At 39.2% G+C, this 24,698-nt stretch overlaps 1 protein-coding gene across 1 annotated transcript; it reads left to right on the forward strand.

The window, feature by feature from the left end:
• The first annotated feature begins 743 nt into the window (after nucleotides 1-743).
• On the forward strand, nucleotides 744-24,263 carry Pdfr (Pigment-dispersing factor receptor). The gene is made up of 16 exons (XM_046621895.2): nucleotides 744-770; nucleotides 932-1,001; nucleotides 10,765-11,145; nucleotides 11,356-11,654; nucleotides 12,585-12,692; nucleotides 13,367-13,569; nucleotides 14,981-15,084; nucleotides 15,164-15,308; nucleotides 15,739-15,841; nucleotides 16,806-16,923; nucleotides 16,990-17,059; nucleotides 17,760-17,845; nucleotides 18,715-18,898; nucleotides 19,756-19,870; nucleotides 20,021-20,129; nucleotides 21,430-24,263. The coding sequence occupies exons 4-16, from the start codon at nucleotides 11,519-11,521 to the stop codon at nucleotides 21,440-21,442; spliced, it is 1,494 nt and encodes a 497-aa protein (XP_046477851.1). The 5' UTR covers nucleotides 744-770; nucleotides 932-1,001; nucleotides 10,765-11,145; nucleotides 11,356-11,518; the 3' UTR covers nucleotides 21,443-24,263.
• The last annotated feature ends 435 nt before the right edge of the window (nucleotides 24,264-24,698 follow it).

Genomic DNA, 24,698 nt, shown 5'->3' on the forward strand with positions numbered 1-24,698 from the left:
AAAATTTAGTGCGTAAGAGACGGAGGAGTAATAATTATACTAACGAAATGAGAGATGTGTCGAGGTGTGAATCAAACGCAGACGTTTCGGAGATTTATAAAGAACCGCAACTCGATCAGCGGCTTTAGAATTTTCATGCATATAATTTAGATATTATAAAACGTGAGTCGTTAATATCGATGTGGCCGTTTTTGCCGAAACTCATCCTTCCCGTGCATGCAATATTCAAAATGTCATCTGCATATAAGATCTATGTCAAGGTTCGACTGTGACGATACAGGGTATAGATGTCAACGTATAATAAGTGTTACCGGAAACATGAGTAGGCAGTAGTTAAACAGTGTGTATTTCGAGCGAAGGAAGAACGTTTTAAAGGAAGAAACACCAAAGAAATACATTCGTGAAAATTACATCGAAAATGCTGAGTGAAAGAAAATATTAGAGACGAAGATCGGGGGTTCCCTTTAATGGGAATTCGTACCTTGAAGCATAGAATGAGAATTAAACATTCCTCTTCTCAAATTGACGACAGCCAAATTATTGCTGAACGATGTTATAATTATAATTATCGCGTTGGATAAATATTGCACGCCAGGGGATTAAGCAGGGGGTGAAAAGGACTCCACGTGGCCGAGGGTGGGAGGAGAGGAGAACCAATGCAGAGCGTCGCGACGCTGTGAACACGAGAGGAACGAGAGGCCGCAAGAAGCGGAACGGAACGGTTCTGCAGTTGCTGCGCGCCCTTTAACGCGACGAGACGTTCTACCAAGGTAGGCTCATTCGCTATCAATGATCCTCGTTGAATTGAACATAATTAAAACGAATGATATGCATTCAAACGTACGAGTATAAAAATAAAAGACGTTTTTTTACGCAAGAATTTACCCTAAACTCGACCGTCACGCATTATATGTTTATTGTACGTTACAAGTGTACGAGAAGAGAAACGTTACAACGGAAGTCGAGTGTGGAAAGAAGCCAGAGATAAATGGAGAAAAGAGGTATATCAAGTCGGTGGTTTGTTAATTTTCTTTTCTTCTTTTTTTTTTTTTTTTTTTTAAATCACGAACAATACAATGTAGAGTAATTAGATGTTTTTTTTCAGTCTGGTAGTTATTTTGTTTCTCTCTCTTATTCATTTACTTTTTACTTTCGCTAATTTACAACCATACAAAGCGTTTTCAACAACTGTGACGGAGAAAATTATCCCGAACATTGATTTGCATCGCGTTTTAAAACACGTTGACCGTTGATAAAAAAAAAAATAAGTAAATTACGACTCTCGTAATGCAGGGTACGAAATTTTATTGCAACAATTTTAAATTATACAAATGAACTTCGAAAAGCCGACCAATATTTCTCGTACATTGAGCAGAGATTTTTATTCACTTCCCGACGAAGCTGCACAAGTTGTCATTGGATACTGTAATTCTTGTGTAAATAATCGTTAATCAATTATTTCTGTTGGGATAATTATATCGAAGACTTCGTTAGATTGCTGCAACTCCGCTTCTCTTTTTATGCGATCCTTTACCCTTCGCTTTTTCCTCTCATTTCGCCCCCCCCCTTTTTTTTTCTTGCCTCATATCAGTTTTGCAGGTATAGGTATAACATTCGATGTTCGTATTAAACGGTAAACCGCGGGTCTGTATTATGAATGAAAATTGATTTTCGGTCAAATATTTTACGGTATTTACGTCCGTGCCTCGTGATTTAATTTTGCCCGTTTAACCGTACGGTCCGCAGTCTAATTCGCTTGTATATTTTCCATTACGTTTAATTTTTGTCTGGAACACCGAGCCGAAGAAATATCGGTACCAAGGTAATTTTACAAAATAAAATTTGAAGCCTAGTTAATTTTACGACAAATTATCGTTGATGAATATTTCCTGGAGATATAATTTTGAAAATAGGCTATCCAACCACGTGAATCCGTGGATATATAAATTTACTATCGTTTTTGGACGTTTCCTGGTAAATTTCAGTCAGGATAATTGCCGCTGTCGCATCGTCTAGACGCTCTTTAGACGACACCCGGTGCGTTGATATATCGAGAATACAATCCTGGATTATAGGTTCACGGAATGACGATAATTTCAATAATTTCGAGTCGCGAATTTGCATTCAGATTTCTACGCCGTCGTTTTACGGGACAATCTTTGACGATTGCGTGAAACACGCTCTTGCGGGGTTCGTTAAATATCGTGACGTACCTGTATCGCAGATTTTTCAGACATTTGATACCCTCCAAAAATCTTCTGAGACTTTCAACGTTGAACCTGATCAAAAAATGGGGCGGCAAAATCCTTTTTTTTTATTTTTCTTCTTTTTATCGCTCGAAAAAAAGGGTGCGTGGGAAGGTGAAGGACAACTCGCCGGATAATATCACCTCGATTAAGAGCGATCATCGACGATTTTGAATCGCGTAATGGTCGGCGGATTATTACTATTCGAGAAATGAATCGAGCCCCCAGATTTCATCTGAATGAAATTTCAAAGGTATGGCTTTGAAACTTGCTGGTGAAACCAGTCTATTCAAATTTGACTAAAAAGAACAATTTTTGTAGCGCTAAACTCGAACTCTGAACATCTCATCCAATCAACACTATCGAAGATATTAATATCATATTCGTAACGTTTTTTCATTTTTTTTTTTTTTTTTAGTTGTTATAAACAATATAGTTGATTTTATTTGTAATGAAATTTTTCACGAACAGTCCAAGTGTATAGATCTTGAATAACGATAGTCATACGTATTTCTTGCTGTAGGTATCATAAGTTTATCAAAATATAAATTTCTTTTCAGTTTTATGCAAAGCAACCAATTTTGCTGAATTTTCATTTTTTTTTTTTGTCAATATTCTTTTTACATTCTACCCGCGAATTGAACATTTTTCGCAAACATCGTGTATAGAGGGAAAAATCTACTTTCGTGACAAAAAGTTTTGTTCAGACGAAACGCGGTACTTTTGAAAATCTTGCCTTGCGAAGGCTGAAAAACGTGCCTCAGACCGAGTATATTATATTATTCACGAACATTATTACTAGTCATGTCTGTTCTACGTGTACCGACAACACAATTGAATTTTCTCATCGGTATCGTCCGATTTCTCCGAAATCCGAAATCCTTTTTGCAAGTCTTACGTGTACCTACGCTGTACGAAAATTCGCGATACATTAATTTCATTTTTCGATAATTTTAGCACCAGAAGAAAGTGGTGAAATTCTACGTTACATTTTGGGTTTTGAGGGGCAAAAAAAAAAAAAAAAAACAAAACGAAACAAAACACATTTTCTGTGATTTTTTCCCCATCATAGTGATAGAATTAATTTATTATAACTTTACGAATATAAAAGAACAATATTTGAACGATGTTTTATAAAAATTTTGAAAATTCAACCGTTGAGACCTGGTTTTTGGAACAAAAAAGTATTCTCTCGGTGGCCAGGATAAATCATGATTATTTTATCTGAAATGAAAAAATTAAATACTTTCTGTTAGTAGGTGACTATACCTAGTGATTGAACGAAGGATTTAAAAAAAATCATTAAATTTGTTTTTTTGGCAGAGTTTTGTTCAAAAAAGTACAAATTTTGGTAAAATCTAGACCGTGTATTCTACACCTTGTAGAATAAGTCGTAATCAAAGAAAAAAAATAAAAAAACCTTCGTTCAATCGCTAGCTATACTCACCTACTAACAGAAAATATTTACTTTTGCTTTTATCTCAGATGAATCTATCGTGATTTATATCCATATAGGCCACCGCGAGGATGCTAGTTTTTCCAAAAACTACTTTACAGCATCTGAATTTTCAAAATTTTCGAACGAAAATTCGACAGAATATGCTTCAATTGTTTTTCTTTTATTGTATGCTTAAAGTTTGAATAAGAAAAAGAGAGAAAATACGTTTTTTTCTTGCCTGTTCGAACCAATGAAACCCCTTAAAAAAATATAACAGGCAAACTGTATTTTTTGTTCGAGCAAAAATGTAAATCAATGCGAAGGACAATATCCATTTGTGACTGCGAGGGCGGTTATCGGGAATTTTTAATAACGACACGTTTCACGTTGCGGTTTCGACAATTGAATGGGTATAACGATTACAGTTGGACAAAAAATTGTCAAACAGCGGTTTTCGCATGGCCCGAATGTCACTTTCATGTTTCAAGAAAATTTCTCCATTCTTCTTATCGGTGGTTTCTTCCCTCTGTTTGTTTCTTCATTCCCATCGGTTACACGGGTTAAAGGATTTCGCGTTTTATCTGCAGCGACTTGACAACAGGAGCCAAATCAATTCCCTGTTATGCAAACATTTGCATATTAATGTCAAATACAGATGCACGCAATTTTCGTAACAATTCTGCGAATTTGATGGGCTTACGTAAAGCTGTAGCACCGAAGGAACGCCGTCAGGTTTACGTAAATACGACGCAGTGTACGATATAATTGCAAAATCGCGTCGACGATTCGCTCCAAAGTTAATTTTACAACAAATGTGGTAAACATGGTGAATTCGCATGAATTCTTCACGGCTGTGGTCTGTTTGTAAACCTTCCGCTTCTCTGGTTTCAGAGAAAAAGGATTTTATTGTAACAATCTCGGAAATGAAAAGTTGAGTTTTTACCAGATCTCAACGTTTCGAGGTCCGAAATCACTCTCGACCATTTCCGGACGGACGTCTGCGTGTGTGCGTGTATGTGATCAATTTTTTTGTCCGACGACATCTCGAAAGCGAGTTGCCGGATTTTGATTAGACTCTGATTTTGATCGGTTCGGTACTTTGTCAATTGTTTAGGTAACAAAAGTCCGAGAAATCAAATAAAAATTATGGTATCTTGAATGGATTTGAATGAAAATTCGTACCAAGAGGTTTTTTGGGTCGCTGATCGCGAATCTAAGGCCAGATTTGTAAAATTTAAACTTGACGTATTCGATAAGCTGAAAAAAACAAATCTGAAGTCGGATCGCTAAATCTAAAATGGCGATCCATTACGGCGGAAAAAATCTAAAAATATTACGATTTTGCTAGAAATTTGTAGATGAAAGTTTTTTCGCTCAGTGATAACGAATCCAGGGTCAGACTTTCAAAATTTGTAACGGTGAATCCATTATAGTGGTTGAAAATAAAAAAAAAACGCCATATTTTCACGTAATACGGCATTCGAGAGCTTTAAAATCGTTAATTACGAATCTGAATTTGTATTTCGAAATTGGAATTCGATATTATTCTTTCTTTTTTTTCTCTATAAAATTGAAACGTGCAGTGTGAGAGCGGGAAGTTCGTCAGCCGACTCACGGCGAGTCTAAAGCCGCTTGTTTTATCTTGTATTAACTCCAAGGTAAAGTCCACAAGTTTTTCTGCCCAAAATCGAACGATTTTTTACCTGTGTAAAGATTTAAATGGGAAATTAAAAATTCCACCAGCCTTCATATAACAAACCAACAACTGCATTACTCCATTAGTCTACAAATGAAATTCGAAGCAAATGAGAAGACAACGATAATTGAAATTTCATTCAATCTACGTATTCGATCAGTCTCGCGATTACTTTCGGTCGACGTGATAACGTCACCCTTTAGTAATGACAAGCCAGATACAAAATTGACCTTGAGAGTGAGGTGGAACCGTTAGATCGCAAGCTCTTTGATTCCTGATAAAGCACGATGGCAGGAGTCCGCCAAGACGGCGATTGACGTCGAGGGTTGACGCAGAAAAAAGGAGGAGGAGGCGGAAAGAGACGCGTAGAATCCCGGTGTCCAAAATTCTTGGAAATCCTGCCTCGATAATGATACCCTGGAAATGTATCACAGGGATCGTTCGATTCCGAGAGAGAGATTCTTCACTCATGGAAATCATACATTCAACAGTGGGAAATCAAATTTTAAATCAAATTGTAAATCGAAGAAATTTGGGTAACTCAAGCATTGTTTAAAATAACGAGAAATCAATCAATGTGACAAGGACAGCTATTGGAAATTATTTTTAATCACTTGAAACCGAATAACAGTGTTGAAGAAATTATGGAAATCTTTCAAAAATTTGCGGCGAACGCTAAATGGTTCAAGTACATAAATATTCTATCGATTCATACAATTTTATTACGCACCCACTTTCGTTGATTTCCAACAATTATCTGGTGTATAAATTGATTTCCAGTCATGTCTTTTGATTTCTGGTGATACTAGCCAATTAAACAATCGAGCAAAATCGCTTAGAACGCTGGTTAATCATTGGTAATCAGTGAAAATCACATAATGAAGTAGATATCAATAGAAATCACTAATTTTGAGATTGCAAAAAATATGGCTTTTTTAGACACTCGGCCCAATTTCTACAGCGAGGTACAGAAAACAGTGAAAACAGTTCTATCGCCAAGCCCAAACTCCAGACCATGGAAAGCACAAAAACCAAACTCGAAAAAAGTGAGTGTTGAAAATTTCAGCTGCTCCCACGGTTCTCGTTTCTCATCTCTGAAGAGTCGAACACCAAACTCAAAACATCAAATTCAGATCAACGATAAACTCGATAGTCATGAATCGCTGCAGATGATCGGTCAACCGAAATGATGCAATTCTTTGGATATAAAGCATTACAAAATAGAAATTCCCGGATAAGTGACGTGAAAAATGAGACTTTTTTCACCCCCGGCAGACATATTTAATCGGCGTTTTGGGGCTGAATCAAATCGCACTCGAGAAGTTGAACGCGATAGTCGAAATGCTCCAGCTTTTGAGAGTCCGGATCGATCGATTGCCTACCTGCCAATTTTCCATCGCTTCATCACGTTCCAAGTGGATTCGCTGCTCTCAGATCCCTGAAAATCGCCATTCGATTCTACGAAATCAACGATCAGACTGATTTTTATTCACGAGCGTCGATTCGAACCCCTGTCAAATTTTGTACGTGGCTGCGATCCATTTGGTCAATCAATCGTAGTTCGTTATTTACTAGGAAACTTCGCTTCATCTTCGATTGTTCCAACTGAATAAATCCCTCAAACTCACCGTCCAACTTCTCGTGCAATTACGGCAATAAGTAGGCACTTCAATTGCTCTGCACTGCATACTTCACCTTTGCTCACGCTCATTTACAGATCTAAACGTGACTGAAAGCAGCATTGCGATTTCATTTTTAAGGATCTATAGGACGTACAGTCAGTTCAAAAAAGACTTGAAACAAAAGAAGTGATGAAACAATGATTTAAAAAGTGTCACCGGATCTAATTTAGTGATATTGATCGTGTGAAAAAAAGGTCCTCGTTATAAAGAAAAGAAATTTGAAACACCAAGTTTCAAGTTTTAACATCTCATTATGTAAACAACGTCATAAAAATTACATTATTCCACCTAATAGTCCGTGTTATAGACAGTAACTGGTTTTTTTAGCAAATAAATTCTACAAAAATCGTCTGCATTTTGAACTTCGGATAGCAGTGACGTACTTTTTGCTGAATCGTGAGTTTGTCGTCTGGAAATTACAACGATCATTGTACACGTCAAAATTCTTTTTCACGAAGAGACGAGCTCAAGAAAAAATCCGCCTCAAGCGGTTTCTAGTAAATTCATTCAGGAACGAAACGAGATATTTTTCATTAAAATCGGGCAAACTACGAGAATTTTTCAACGGAAGAATAATAAGATGACGCAATTTCTCTGACATAGTTGAAGACAAAAAAATTGTTTACAATAGACATTCAATGTTTGAATTCTTTCTTCCGAACGACAGGAGCTTTTTCAATATCACGAGCTTAAGTCGCACTTCTGGAATATTTGATTCGTAACGTTTTTTTTGTTGCGACTGATTTTTGTCCCGACTGTACTCTTCTTGAATCCTTAAATCGTGCCACACGAGTTATTTCGCGTATTTACACACACGTCAACACATAAAAACGTTCTCGAGTTTTGCGTAGGTACTCGAGAGCAGCGGTTGGCTTAAGGGAATTAAAATTTTCATCATTTTTCGAATTCTTCAAAGCCGGAGAAGCTCACTACAAAATATTAAATGCAATACAGAACGCAGAGCACGTCTAAAAATACAATATGCAAACCTTCGAGGAAATAAGCGAGTGAAATTCTCCCCGTTTCGGTTCAATTTCTGCAAACTCTGTACTATACAACCGAAAACGAGAGGGAAACAAGAGAAGCGCTGAATTGGAATTATGAGGGTGCTTATCATACATACAGTGAGGGTGAAAGTTGCAGTGAAAAATAAGAATGACCAGAAATAATCGATTATTTTTAAAACTCGACTAATCCACCGACTCGATTACTTTTCCTCACAATCGTTTTTTGTTTTTTACCCCCACGAACGACGCAATACGATATCAATTAACGTGATTGGAGTATCAATTATCAACATTGTCTTACTTACCAAGTACCTATTTGATGTAACAAGTGAAAGATAAATGAATATTTTCACCTGAAATTGAAATATATTTTCAATTAAACTATAAATCATCAAAAGACTATTCCGCTATTAAGAGTACATACCGAAATATCCAAAATTTGTGGTTTCGTATGGACCGTTTCAAAAAAAACACGAAGTAATCGATCAATCGATTAATTTTTACCGATTCAATCAAGTCGTCTTCGATCATTCTTTTCTACTCGATTAATCGATGCATCGATTATTTTTAGCTCAGTAGCCATGGCTTGTGAAAAATTTAAATCAACAGTATATCTCATGTTTTTCACCATATACTTCACCTATGTATATTTTACCTGTATCATCAAACCTTGATACCCGAGTGTTATAACGAATTATCGATCATTCGTGTACGCGTGTAGGCGTTTTTAAAAATTGCTGTTTGCAATTTAAATTTCTGATGACCCGTCCGAGGGCACGAGAATCGTGTATACATTCTCCTCATCTTTTTACGTTATTCCGAAATTGACCAATCACGAAAAGCTCTCCCACCCGAGCTTTATAACGCTTTGCTTGGAAGTCCGGTCCCCAGATGGAAACGGAATCATACCCGCAATACGGTTGAACACGCGACACGGTTGCTTGAGTTTAATTGACTCGAAGCCTCGGACAGGCGTCCGAGGCGCTGAAATTAAAGCTCGTGTTGGTGAGAGGCGAAGAGGGGCGGGGGGTGAAGGACGATTTGCCTGCCTGGCCACTCGGGGCGAAGGAAGCCGAGGCGAGCCTCTTTACACCTGCAAGCTCGTCCCATCGCCGATCCTTCAGCTCTGTGTACTCAGCAATTTCCCCCCTTCTTCGCACTCACGCACAGCCTCGTTGTGAATCGAGCTTTGCGTGTGGAGAAATTCGGCTGAACTTGAATCGCTTACTCGAGGAATAAGCAAGCGGTATTCTGGATCGGAATGAACAAACTCGAGTCTTCGATCCGCGACTCGAAACTCCGGGAATACTTCCATTTTACTTTGGGATGAGTGCGTTTTGTGAGATGATGCGGGCATCTATGAAGCGCGGTTTACAATCGATTCAAAGTAAATATTGCCCGCATATCTGATTTGTTCAATTGATAATTCGTGTTGCGGGATTTCTGTACAAGAATTTTATCTTTCAAGCTTCGAAACTTTAACCGATTCACTTTAAAATGATAACTTTCACTCAATATGCCTTTGTCAGAGTAAAGAAACACTTTTTTCGGAGGGTTTTGGAGATGTTGTGAACGCGTTTCAGAAGCGTTGAGCTTCTTTGTCTTAGAATTTGCATTTTTCTCGCAATGTGAGAATAATCGTGCAAAATAAATAGCGGTAAGCGATTTGTCAGAAAATTATAGCCCCATTTCATATACTTGACGATTATATTTAGCGTGCAGTATGTCTCGAAAAAATCGTAAAAAACGAAAATCAAGATTGTACCGTTTTTTAGTTAATTAGTTGTAACGATGTCAAAGACAATCGCGGATTTAAAAAAAAAAAAAAAAAAAATCGGAGAATTTCGAAAGCTATTCGAAAATGACAATACATAAATACGGTGAGTCGCTGAATTTGACCGAACATGTGAAAAAAAAAAAAAAACGGACCGTTCTAACATCATCGTGATCGGCCAATCATGATAAAGTTGTAATGTTTGCTTGCTGAAAGTTTATTAAATCAACTTTTCGAACTCTGTTCTGCAAGAGTCCGTATCACTTCACATGAATGCAGCTTTTGCTTCTTTTCTTGGACGAAGTGAAGCACGGTAGCTTTAAGCGTTCAAAAAGAAATTTGAAGCTTGAATAGCAAAGGGTTACGAAGAAGGTTACATCAGAGTTTCGAACTTCTCGCGAAATGGCTTCTGACGCTTGAAAAAGTAAACTTGCGAGTTGCGCAAGCCGCCTCCTGATGTAACTAATATCAAACTAGCAACCCATCGTCTTCCTACTTCGCGACGCTGCCTTATAGAAGTTTAATCATTACCTTCAACGACTTTGAACACTTTCAAGGAGCAACGATACTCAAATAGATTATTCGTTGACGCGTGAGTTTCGACTGAAGCACCGTTCCTTTTCCTTTTCCTGTTTTCATTTCGGTTCCAACTTATTCTCTTCCACGCTCCCATGATTACGACTATTTTTTTGAAAGGAATTCACCCGAGCGTGTCTTTGCAGCTGCCTCTTTTCTCAATAAAACACCGCGAATAAAGCTGGGAAGAGAAACTTGACAGCCTAACTTCTTCGAATTTTTTCCCTCTGCCCGATCGAAATGTCATCCAAAAGTGAGGACTGAATTTGGGTGAATTAGGTGGATCCACCAAGGGTCAACAGATCTTTGCGAACCGTAACTGAACGCTTTGTATCCTTTATGCAGATTTCATCCACGTTTGAGGAAGATGCTCTTCCGGGGAAAATGAAGGTTCCTTCGTTTCGGTCGAATCGTCATCGTCTTACCGGAGACTTAGTGGGCCTATCAAGGATACAATCATACGAGCTGGAGCAAAACGTAGGCTGAGCTATCTCCATTAGCTGATCCTCAGAGTCCTTGCACGCATCGTCGCTGACGACTTGTTGATCCCAACTTGACCCGCGGTAATCCTGCTGCCCGTGGTGTAAATTAAGACGGCCCAACTCTGCTGAACCAAAAACGAAATTATAGAGATAAAATGTTGGTTGGGTTCAAGGATACAGCATCAAGTGTACAGTTGACTCGAAAAACGTCAAAATTTGAAAAATCAAGAAACAGAGGCTCAGGGTCAGTAACTTGATCGATTTTTAACCAGTTCTATCCATTACAGTAATCCCTTTGGTAAAGAAAAAAAATTGGGGCACCTGAAAATTTCGATTTGAGTAGTTAAGTAATTAATGATCTCAAACGGGTTACATTATATCAAGCTCATCTTACATTTGTTCAGTCTTACTAAGGACGTCAAGTTTTTAATGCATTCTACACATGACGGATCAGTTTTCAGCTGTTCTCGATCCTGGAGCCGCGGAATTTAATCAATACCTAGATAAAGACAAATAAAAAGCGAGAAGATTCCTTACTTTTGAAAACTGTAACCGAGGTAGAAGTCCAGAGTCTCGGAAACTCTTGGCAGTGTCATTATATCCGTATCTCCAATCGGATGATGGACTATCTCAACAACATGAACGCGAGCAGGACGGAGGAAAGTGGAGGAAGCCAAAACTTCCGCGACAATCAAACCGCGTCTCAGGTTACCTGCGGCCTTAGATACCGTAACTTTCTGCTACCAGCTGGAGGTGAGTAAGATATCGTTAATTCTCCTTGACTCGTCCTAATTTCATACTTCATTGAAGTGCGAGGAGACGTCGTTCATCCATTCGGAGTGAAACTTTGATTGACATTTCGCCAAACTTTACTTTCACAAGTATAATATGATATGAAAATTTCACACGGTCGATGCTTGGATGATGAAATCCAGTAATGACCGAACCAAGTTATCGTAGTCTCGGTATCGGTATGAAGAACACTACTCACAAGGAAGGTATCTCAGATCGATCTCTCCGATTTGATTTCTTTTTTAATATGTTATAGTTGATCAAAAACTAAGCGACACGTATTTTTTTTTATCCGCCATTAAAGACTTCAAGGGGACGAAACCACCCTCCAAAAGTAAGGCGTGTCAAGGAACGATTTGGGAGATTTTTCTTTTTCGTCTTTTTTTATTGAAAAATTACATTTTTCAATTCTCGTTATGAGAAAATATTTCCAGTTGGATTGGTTAAAAATTATTACGTTCTTGTGAGTGAAACTGCCAAATTGCCCCTAGGCGCGCCTTACTTTGGAGGGTGGTTTCACCCCGTTAAAGTGTTTAATGGCAGATGAAAAAAAACACCTGTCGCTTAGTTTCTAGTCTACTGTAACGTATTACAAAAGAAATGAAATTGGTGAGATCGACCTGGGATACCGTCTTTGTCCATTGCATTATACATGAAATCGTCCACGCTTTTTACGATCCTGAAGAAAAAAATTATGCATTATATGCGGCGTATTTTCTTCTCTCAATATCGGAGAATGATTGTCATGAAACGTTATAATTTAGGGCGTGAAAGTTAGTGATTCTTATTAGAGCAAGACTTTGAGCTCGGCAAATATGAACCAATAGTGATGGTCAAAGAACGATTTGTACGCAACGGTAAATCACGGGAACGTTTCTCATCGGGTTTCAGAAATTTGGTGCAACTGGGCTTGGGACTCGATCTTATGTTGGCCACCGACCAAAGCTTCCACTTCGGCGAGGCACAGATGCCCGAGGGAAAACGGTATAGATACAACCAGTAAGTTCCGCAATATGTAACCTCGCAGGCAATCTCACTCTCTCTTTCTTTTTCTCCTTACTCAATTCTCTCTCTATACTCTCACGATTTGTTTGCCTCTTATCTGCATTTATCTCTTCTATCTTCAGTTTTTCTCTTCACGTTTGTTTTTACTGTATGCATACTCGACCTATTACGCCAATGTGTCATCTCTATCTTTCTCTTGCTTCTATTATTTCTATTATTTTCGTTTTCACGTTACCAACTTTGTATGATTTTTCTCCTTCTTACACTGCGGAATTTCTGGGGCATGTTAAACTATCATTCTCTCCAACTTTAACCGCATCCAAATTACATCCCGCAGCAACAGACTACTTCGATTAAATTCAAAGGATGTTCACAATCCCTCCGTGTTTCCATGTATTATATTTACCTAGTTGCCCGTTTGACGTAACGTCAATCAAGTCAAACACTAAATGAATCTACCTACATATTCTAGCCTTGCAGTAAGGTTCAAACTTGATTTCTGGCATTGATTATAATGTGAGCTGAGCACTCATAGCCGGCTACCCACTTCCAGTCTGGCATAGAAACTAAAGTTGACCTCTGTAATCGAACCAAAGCATTCAACCTAAACTCAATCCACGGAGCTTCGGATTACATTATCACAAAAAAAATGTCTCGTTTATTTGCAGAATTCGTGGAAAAACGGTGCGGTGAGGACGGGCAGTGGGAAGGTCGAGAAGGATCGTTTGGTGTTCGCGGTTCCCCGGTTTCGGGGGTCCCCGACAACGTTCATGGCGAACCCCACGGTTGGACGAATTACACGCCTTGCTTCACCCCAGAAATGCTTCAGCTCATTCGCAAGCTCTATTCGGGAAGCGAAGACGCTGCCAAGGTACACCATCGATCACAGACTGAATGTGCGCGTTACACGATGGAATGGCATGTTTCTCTAACGGGCTTCTAGGTGTGACCCAAACAGATTCTCTGAGGTTCCCCCTTCTTTCAATCTTCGCTTCGCATCTCGTCTCTTTTTCGGTAAAACCGCGGTTCATTTGACGCCGTTTTCATTCCAATGAGATGTTTTCGTCGCTGTTCACGTAATGCGGACAGCTTTCCAGTCATCTGGAGTTTTTCATTACATTATGTCCCGTAAAGCACAACGGGTAAAATAATAATTGAATAATTTGATTACATTTAAATAAGATGCAAGTACTGATTCATATTCGGATACACGGAACATCGAGTACTGTCTCCAACGCTGAGGTTCGAACCATTTCATCAGCATGCCTCAAATTGGCACCAATCAAATTTCACCCTCTCTGATACGTTTAACCGCAGACAACTGAGTAAACGTTTGCTTTTCGAAACTGATTTCATATCACGTGAATGTGCTTAATTGTACGACTCGACTTTTAATCGCGTATAGAAATGTAACATGGTAAATCTCTTCAATTACACAGTCCTGCGATGGTTTCCCTCTCCCACAAAACTGAACAGTAAGTTCGGTAGGTATTAGCTACGGATCTTTGAAAAAAAAAATTTTAAACAATTCTATCACGTAAATCTTCTGAAACATTTTTTTTCTGTTTTCTTAGTACTGCTAGAGTTGACTTCTAATTTCTTTGTTAATTATATGTATTAATGGTAGTGTTGATATTTAAATATTCATCTATCCTCACTAGTTTGTTGTTCATGAGGATTTTAAGCATATTTAGAGCTACGTAAGTAAAAGAGAAAAAGATTGAACAGGAGTTTTGAAGAAAGTAGAAAAAGATATCACGAGTCTTTTTGATTTATCTAATCTCTCGAGTCTTGTTTAAAGCTAGGGCTGTTCATTTTTTACCTATACATTCAGTTTTATCGGAGATTCGATGGTTCGTAAACGGTATCAGGAGCCAATGAACGAGCTTATTTGGCCCGTATAAATTGCAGATTGTTGAAACGTTGCGTGTGTATATGTTTATGTACGCATCAAATACTTTACTCGGACATGATTTTTACAGGGTTGTCCATGCCGCAGGGAAAGTTTCAATCTAGTTGACAGTCAGCGATCGATGCAACGTATTCATGGCTGCATGCATTTTAGGGGTCAACAAACGACCAAGTATGCGAACGTGCACCCACGGGACAGTCGACAATTTTCCTTTGATCCTCAAAGTTGATTCGGGGTCCTGCATGCTCCAACTTTTTCATAGTCCATGCGAATGCTGGCTTAGAAGTAACGATGAAAAGCTCTGATGTGACTAATGCAATCAGTCTAGACGGGCGGAAGGCGACTGTTGTTTATTCTTTGATGTTGACAGGTGAAATTGGACATCGCGCAGAGAACCAGAAACCTGGAAATCGTTGGATTCAGCGTTTCTCTCGCCGCATTGCTCGTGTCTTTGGCGATATTTTGTCACTTCAGGTGAGTTTCCACGGACTTTTCTATTTCTCGCTTCTCCTCGAACCTATCGTCGAAACTCAGCTTTTCAAATCGATTTCAGGAGCCTGAGGAACACCAGAACCCGCATCCACAAGAACCTCTTCGTGGCTATGGTGATGCAAGTCCTAATCCGCCTCACCCTGTACATAGACCAAGCACTGCTGAGGACCAAGGCTACCGGAGTCAGTCGTGGCATCGAAAACACGGTAATAACTTCAAGTTGAACAAATAAAGAAGAAACTTGACGCGGCTAATTAACAATTCGTAGTATCAATTGACGCCGGTAAGTCTTGAAGCGAATCGGAAGTAAGCAATGTTTCGCGATACGGAGCAGCTGTCGTGAATCCTGAACCTTGTTAGAACTTGTCAGGAAGCAAAACTTGTTCCTCTTGACCCGAAGCAACTCTGAACAAGTCTCGACTTCAATGGTCCTAACTCGCGACTTCGCTGTGTCCAATTCGTTTCCCCACTCATTTCGCGAAGCACATTGAACGCGTAGCGAAAGTTTGCGCGAGCAACTCTTTCGCTAGGGAACAATTTCCCCGGCACTTTGCTGCACTCGAATTGCAAGCCGCGATAACGATGCGGAATTGCAAAGGGCAGAGGGAATTTATAACGAAGACCGAACGCTTCTAGCCAGTCCTTTGCGAGGCGAGCTACATCCTCCTGGAATATGCAAGAACGGCGGTGTTCCTGTGGATGTTCATCGAGGGGCTTTACCTGCACAATGTTATTACCGGTGAGTGAGCTTTTTCCGTCTGCACTGCAGTAAAAAACACCCTACATGGCCATAAATCACGACGGTTCTCGCCGAAGTCGCGTCTTGCACAAAGAACAGGGCAGAGTGATGTTCCTCATTACCGAGAGGTCGCGAGAAACATGCACCTCTAAGATTCTCCTATTACGTGATCCACCCCCACCCTTAGACTTCGCCGCTCTTCGCTTGCCGCTGGAAACGAGCCAAACGACTTGTTGAGTGAAAATCAATTCACAAAGTGCTCGAAAGCTTCTCCAGCAGGAACCGTCGTGACACAAAATTTTCTCACGTAATCATAAATACTACCTAATGGGACATTCCGTACCCAACGACCAGGTATCGTACCGAATTTCAGCATTTCTAATTTGCTTGAAAGTTTTTAGGTGATAGAACGCTTCTTATAGTCGGTATTTTTTTTTTTTTTTTGCTTTTGCTTGAATCGAAATTCTTCGAGTAATGAATATTCGAAAGTTTTTTTTATACGCTTCTGTTTTTTAAAGCTCTCAAAACCATTCCCAGAAATGGCAATATTTAGGATCAATTTTTCGTTTCCCTAAGCTTCTGAGCACTTGAAATTTTTTTGACCAATTTCAAACTTTTATTCTTTACGAGAATCGTTTTAAGGGCAGTTCTGGAATCGAGTCATTTATTATTATTTATTTATTTATTTTTTTTTTCTTTTTAATCGTATAAAACTTAAAACTTCAGAACATGTATAATGAAAATAAAAAATAAAATTTATGATAAATATACCTGAATTTTGGAAAAGGGGTGAAGTATGAGAAAATTTTAACACTAACGAATCAAAGATGTTTTTACGAAAACAGAATGCGTTAGAAATATTTTTTTAAGTGTTACCTTTATCCGAAAAACTTTCAACCAAGTTAGAATTGCAGTCGTCGAGGTTCACAGCAATACGACAGCAATTTTTTTTTTTTTTTTTTAGTCACCATATTTCAAGAGACATCCTACTACCGGATGTACCGTTTCGTCGGTTGGGGTTGCCCGGTCCTAATGACCTTGGCTTGGGCTATAGTAACGGCATTTTACTACCACCCCTCAAAGTAAGTCCCATCACCATTCGGTCCCCGTGCATTCGCCAAACTCCTCATGTGCGTTTTCCGTCGCAGATGCTGGTGGGGCTACAACCTGACCCTATACTTCTGGATCCTGGAAGGGCCCAGAATGGCGGTTATACTGGTAAGATAAGTGTTCTTGAATGAGATTTATATGAATATTTATTGTGAGATGGTACGATTTTAGGACTAGAATAGGTGCGAACCCCAAAACTATCGTTGTGCACCCCTAAAGAGGGTGAAAATTATCCTTACGCATTGAATTTTGGAAATCTAATGACCATTCCGAGATCTCTGTTTGTCAACGAATGAATTCCAAGCGTTTTTAACACACATACGTTTATTATCAAATTTCTGCGCCAACGAATTATATTCACAGAAATACCATTTTTTCATACGTTTACTCATACCAGTTGTAAACGATTATCGATTCGCAAAAAATTCTAATCATTCCAAAGTTTGTTTTTTTTTTTTTTTTTTTTCTGAGTGAAAATGCCAAAAAAATCAGGATTTCGCATGGATAAATGAAGGGGTGAAATCGACCAAAGCACCACCTTAAACACCCCGCAAACACAGAACCAAACCTTAGAAATTTCCCGACCTTAATTATCACGGAATTCACCTTCAACAACTTTCTTGCGCCTTTAAACTTCGCCGTGGATTTCAGACTCAATTCAATTAACCAGCACATCGTGGTTAACCAACTTGCAAATCGCAATTAGAATGTCCCACTGCACAGTACAAGGGATGACGGAAGATAATTATAACCCTGCACCCCATTCTCCGTAATTTAATCCCGCTTATCACGATTTTTCCATTCTTAGCTGAACTTCTTGTTCCTTTTAAACATCATTCGAGTCCTGGTGGTGAAACTGCGACAGAGTCACACAAGCGAGATCGAACAAGTTCGGTAAGTTGTATTTTCTTGATTACGTATGCGGACTTTACGACCTTGTAAAAGCGAAAGAAAACTTAATCAAAGTGTTTGGAAAACTTTTACCGCCAGATACGATTTTCAATTCAAGTGTACACGCGATAGTGATGAACGTTGACGTGAAAAATGGACGACGCGTAGAAGAAACTTTACAATCGTCAAAGTCTCAGAAGTATTTCTTTTTCTTTTCCCAACTGCACTACCTTACAATCTTTCGAATCCACTATTTTAACTTTTCTTCCCTCCTTCAACTGTAATGGAGTAGAATCTGTTCCTTTGTTTCTTTTCTCATCTCTTGTGTTTTTTCCTTCTTCTTCTTCTTTTTTTTTTTTTTAAACTTTCCGATTCGTTCAACAGAAAAGTTTTCGGACAGAACGGGATCGACGCAGAGGAAGTCCGAGACTCTGCCAGTCGGTACAAAATTTAAACTTAGTCGTTGTTTATATTCCGCGATCTTAGGATGAATCCGGTGAAAGTGCAAAAACGGTTGAAAAAATCTCCAGCAACGTTATTTTCCCCAATGATAGTGTAAATACGAATGAAACAAGATCCCAAATATGTAATAGTAATTAATTTTGAACAAATCCGAACGGCAGAAGCGAAGAAGTTTTATAATTATAAGCCTCAAAATGATCAAGCCACGGTGGTTTCGATCCGATCTATCCGATTTCAAAGTTTTCGTCTACGTTTAGACATTTGCACAGCAGTCGTGTGAGAAAAGAAGTCTTTAAGTTCCTGGTCCACTCGGTAATAGGCATGATATTGAATTTTTTGATTATTTTTCGTCATTTTTTCGCCTCGTCCGAAACGCAGTCCCGGATCTAAGATTCGTTGTGGCATTGCAGGAAGGCTGTGAGAGCGGCGGTGGTCCTGCTTCCGCTTTTGGGAATCACGAATTTGATATCCATGGCAGAGGCGCCACTGGATAAGGCGGTGTGGGAGTTCGCATTGTGGTCCTATTCGACCCACTTCCTCACTTCGTTTCAAGGACTCTTTGTCGCCAGCCTTTATTGTTTTCTCAACGGCGAGGTGAGCCCGGCTCTTGAAAGTAAGCGACGCTTTAAACTCTCCTCGAAGTCAAAGCGATCCACCCGGTTTCCGGCAGACCTCCGTTCAACTTTTTCAACCTCCTGACCACATTAGTCAATAAAGTATCAGACCTTCAAATTGACGTCTACTTTTCTTACCCTCGACCAAAAATTAACTGTCAAATTCTCATGTATAGCCACGATTCAGACCTAATGTACACCGGGGTGGTTCGCTTTTATAATTTTTTTTTTTTTTTTTTAGCGTTGTTTGAAAAGTTTGCGACAAATGCTGGTCAGATTCGCGGTCCAATTAATCATTGTTCATAAAAATCTGTACCGAAAACGAAACGGGGACATCAAGGTGATGCGATACTCCTATTTCGGTAGCAAAAACTGTTATCCAAATCTCTCCGAGACGATTAATCCTTCGGCTAAAGGACGCTTAGGCGCAGTTTCCTGTCGATTAGTGAACGATTAATCGGACCACGATACAAATAAAATGTAAGTCCGTAAGGTGTAGACATAAAAAGAAATAAAAAAATATTACAATAATCGACAGCGACCTCTAAATATTTTGGTATCTCATCCAGGTTTTACGAAAGTTTCGTTTTTCAGTATTTGTTTCACAAACTTTTCGAGTGGCAGCTTGAAAAATGAAAAGATTGAAAGTTTGAAAATAAGTAACGCAGTAACGGTATCCGTTCGATGTACTCTGGAAATTCGAAAGCTCGGTAGTTTTCAAGGTTCTCAAAATACAATCCAACTCGGGCCTCTCATGGATGTAATATTGGACGTGATCCATGACGTAAGCGTCGATACAATTCGACGAGTTCGTTTTATAAAATTTATGTAATTCAGGTTCGACTCGCGCTCAGCAAGACAATAACAACGTACCTATCGTCGAGAGGAACGGATCCTCGTAACAGGAGGCAATTAGCGTACAGCGCCTGCCAATCTCATCGCATAACGGCAGGTATGTCCCATTGTTTGAAAACGAATAAATCGGTGATTTTGAAACGGGACCCGCAGCCAATTACGGCGAGGGTAAAAAGCCGCGGATGTTCCTCAACCCTTGAAGATTAATTCCCCCTCGTCTTCAAGTCTCCTAATTAACTGTTCGCAGCGATAGAATTTGAGGATCACGAGAAGACAAAGGAGCCGTTGAATCGAAGGAATTGGACACGCCTTTGCTGCCGAAAAGGTGACGTTTCGGTGGCCGAGGAGCCGGCGGAGTGAGTTGCCCATCGATCGTTTGCCTAAAGTATCATGCACGCAAAAGCCGGGCTCCTATTCAATTTTCGGTTGCCCATGAAACGTAAGCGGCAAAAACTGACTAATCGAAAACGTTGTGGTGAAAGTGGGGCTCGATTGTTCCAGATTAATTCTCAGACCAAATTGTCTTGCAGGGAATCGTTAAATCTGCATGAACGGTCCGATTAATGAACACACAGGATCCGAATTTGCGGTTTCCACCTCGGTTGCTCATCGTTTCTTTGTTTGTTTTTTCCTACCCTGATCACGCAGCTGGAACTGAAATGATAAAGGTCTCAAGGTCCGCGTACTCACGTTTAATCAACAGAATCGCGTCAAAGGGATTCAAAACAGACGTTACACTGTTAACCGTTCTTCCCGATAATGAATAAATTAACTTTACCTCAGCGATTTTCACCTTAAGGGCTTATACGCAAGCAGGATTGTTGTTTTTTCGTTTCTTTTTTGTTTTTTTATTCTATTCTCGTAATGTACATATATTCAAGTATGTACACAGAAAATTTCATGTCGATCGGGTAAATATTGTCGCAGTTACGCGCACATTTGCAAAAACGCCCCAGAGCCTTTGATGAAAGTGCTTTTGAAACTTTGAACGCATTTTTTTCAAAACTATGTTTTTAAAGTCTGTAAGCAAGATTTCTCCGGAACGGCTGAACCGATATTACTCTAAAATTTTAACACAAGCTTTATGAAAATATTTTTCAGTCAAATTAAACAAATTAAAGCGAACATTTTTGTGGAAAATCGAATTTTTTTATTTGATAAGCCGCCGTTTTATTAAATATTAATATTTTGCGTAATCCTTCGATCAAAGATCAGATAATACCTTGTACTGACTAAATCATTTTTTTTTTCTTTCATTTCGGACGATGCAGTCCTGAAATATCTTGCTCACCGCAAGACATCAATTTTTAGAGGTACTCCAAAATCCATAAAAAAATCGCTTTATTTCGGCCTCCCGACTGCGTATAATCCCTTAAAAAACTTTTAACAGTTGTTCCTGTTTTCACTCATATTTCCAAATTCATACCGATGGTTAACCCTGGCGTGTGCAAAATCCTCGTGTCATTTTTCGAACGCAGCAATAAAAAGTTCCTGCTTAAAAGTATTCCATTCCGCACAATTCCTCACCCTGTGATTCTTCACCAAACCCTGTTAAACGACCTTCGCTCCCTCCTCCATTTTCGCAATACTGCGTCCGCTCTGATCCATTGTTCAAATTTACACTACTGGAAAGCCGCGTGGCGTTTTGTGTTCAAGGACGAGGGTCTGACCTCGGTGGTGCCGTGGATGGTGCTTCGGAAGGGGTTGGGGTTGGCGGCACCGAGTCTACGTGGTGGACGGCCTTCAGGGCTGAATTTTACGACTCTCATCCCGACCAGGAACCGCAATTGCGAACTTGAAGAGTGGCAGCGATTTTTTTCACTGATACCAGCCGCCAGTCCGGAGTCTCTTGATTATCTGCAGGACGGACGAACGGACGCCGGTAGATTTTCCAAAAAGCTACGGGAGTGAGTGAACGCGTCCTTTCGCTTCAAGACTTCGAAGGTTCGATACGCGCCCCCTTAACGTGATCCTTCCGCAGCTTTTGAAGGTCGCTTTTAAGTCGCTACGACGTTTCCAAGATCGATGCAGACGGACCGACTTCGTTGGGGTGAGAAGTTCTGCTCGATTTATTCTGGACCCGAATTTCCACTATCTGGTGGTCCGTCTCATGACGAAGATAAAGAAAAACCGAGATTACATCGTTCATCTTCGAAATTGGCCCAGCGAAAACGCACCCACCCTGCGATCATTAGCCAGTCCGCAAAAGCTCCGTGGAAATTGTCGAGTCTAAATATAGAAGGGAAGGTACGCGGATACTCAAGGAATCAATTCCGAGAAGCTTTCGAGGGTCAAACTGGAGGATAATACGATCATTTTCAACCCGTAGTTGGTCAGCTAGGTCCCTTTTTTGCTCGCGGCATTTATACGCAGCGACGACGAACTGTTAACGACGATACGAAAAATATCCCGACCAATCTACATGTATGTAACACGTAACGCGTCAATTATACGTAAATGGGTGCTGTAAACCCGAATGCATGATCGCCTGTAGCTAAGCAAACATCAGTACTTGATTATTTTTTAAATTTCCTACGTCTCGCCGGCATTAAGGTATAAGATTATATAATCGATATTCATGTTTGGAATGAATAAATTTGATGAGGGGATTGATATTCAAGTAAGAATAAGCGTACAACACTCATCGTAATCAGAATGTATTCAATGATTGGGGGAAAAAAGTTATTCTCAAGTGAAAACGTTCTCATCGCTCCCTCAAGTCGATTCGGCACTCACATCTCATCTGGCTCGGTCTAATCAGTCTTAAATTGCCTCTAAATTGGGGTCAAGTAGTGTTGAAATTGAATCGAGGATATTACAAGTACGTAACTAACAGAGGCATGTTTATTGTCATGAATTGTCAGTTGATTACAGTTTACAACTCAGTGTCAAATATATTTTCGAACGATCTTTTAAAGTGTGACGGATATAGTGTATTATATTATTAATTAGAAAATTATTTTTTCATACATGGTAATCGGAATGAGTGTGACAATGTGCATTGGATAATGCGTCTGAAACAAGGGAACACGATGTTACATGTTGAAAATAAATTGTTTATTCCGCATCGCGAATCGAGGTGAATAAGTAACCACGTTGCAAAAGAGTCGTGTAGTTTAGGACTAAGACGTAAATAATAAGGAAGAAATCGATACTACTAGCAGATAATACTGAACACCGAATACTGCACATCAACGATAAATACTCAATTAACATGTGCGCAGTTGCAAAAAATAAGGTGTGCGAGCAGCCCTGACAAGGAAGGTATCCCGGAACTATATCTCCGATTTCATTTCTTTTGTGATATGGCATAGTAGACTGGAAGTTAAGCGACACATATTTTTTTTCATCTGCCATTAAACACTTTAAGGGGGTGAAACCACCCTCCAAAGTAAGGAATGTCAAGCGACGATTTGGCAGTTTTTCACTGAGAAAAATTTCAGTCGTTATAATAACTAGAAAAATTCAGTAAGACTGTTATTGTTAAAAAAAACTGTTTGAATATTGTCGGGATTACGAAAAACGAGGTACGCGTAACCATTTTGCGCTATCGTCGATCCTTTTTTGGTAATTGCAACGCAAAGTCAGTTTGTGAGGTTTACTCTACTTTTTTAGTTAAATAAGGCTTTAACATCGATTTATTGTTGCACAAGCGTTAAATTTTCGCAACAGTTGTAAGAAAATATAGTAACAGTGATCGTGATGAGAAAGAATAGTAACGGATACTAGACTTTCCGGAATCAGCTACAAAACTAAATTTCAGTTTCTACCTAGAACTGTATTTCTCGATTATGGTAAAAAATGAAAATAGTTAAGAACGAAGCGGTAACCGCAACTAAGAATTTCTCTCAGTGTTTATTGAGAAAATCGCATTTTTCATTTCTCGCTATGAGAAAAATTTTTCATTTATTTGAATCGGTTAAAAAAATATCATCTTCTTGTGGGTGAAACTGCCAAATCACCCCTAGACACGCCTTACTTTGGAGGGTGGTTTCACCCTTTTGAAGTGGTTAATGGCAGATAAAAAAAAACACGTATCGCCTAGTTTTTGGTCTACAATAACATATTAAAAACGAAATGAAATCGGAAATATCGACCTGTGATGCCTTCCTTGTAAGTGAATATTGATGTGTTGATTATTTTCGATGCCTATAACTTGTTGCGTGATGATTATGATCACACGTTGAACAACCACGTGCTTTTGCAGAACGAGCAACGCATCCTCTGTACGTACGCTAAAACTATGATTACAACGTGTTTGTTTCTTGACTGGGGAAACATCGCTTCTTCGGTAAAAATTGGACGAAAACGCTGTTTCAAGAGAAACATCGTTCGTTAATTATACCTCCGAGACCAATTAAAATAGGTACAATGTGCGTGTACATACCTACAATGTACGACGTTAATCTCGTGCTATTGTTATAATCTTAATAATATTAGTTAAAAACGTCCGGTTCAACCTTATTGATTAATCCCATTTCTTATCCTGATTACTTGCACCAAAAAAAAACTCCAAGCTACTCCATTCAATAGTTGTATGAAATGGTGATATTGTATTCGGAAACTTCGAGACACAACTCGACGTGAAACTGGTTTCACATTACGTAAACGAAGAAGACTCGTGTCCACGAAGTTCATTGACTCTATAACGCGTTTGAGGTGACAATTTATTACTGCAAACCCTTCTTCGCTTCATAGTTAACAGTGTAACAAACGATGCTGCTGGTTTAGTTTCACTTTAAATTAATTTATTCTGACAAAGCCTTCGCTTTCATTCTCTATCCCTTTGAAAATCGGACTAATTACAGCTTGTTAGCCAAAGGTTAATTCATTTAATCTATTTCCATTGAAAATTTGTCCACGAAATCATTTGCTCCACACGAAATAAGTACAGCTAGTCATGACTCGTTCGCGTACAAACTGAT

Source organism: Neodiprion pinetum, chromosome 4, assembly GCF_021155775.2.
Source record: "Neodiprion pinetum isolate iyNeoPine1 chromosome 4, iyNeoPine1.2, whole genome shotgun sequence".
NCBI classification, from domain to species: domain Eukaryota; kingdom Metazoa; phylum Arthropoda; class Insecta; order Hymenoptera; family Diprionidae; genus Neodiprion; species Neodiprion pinetum.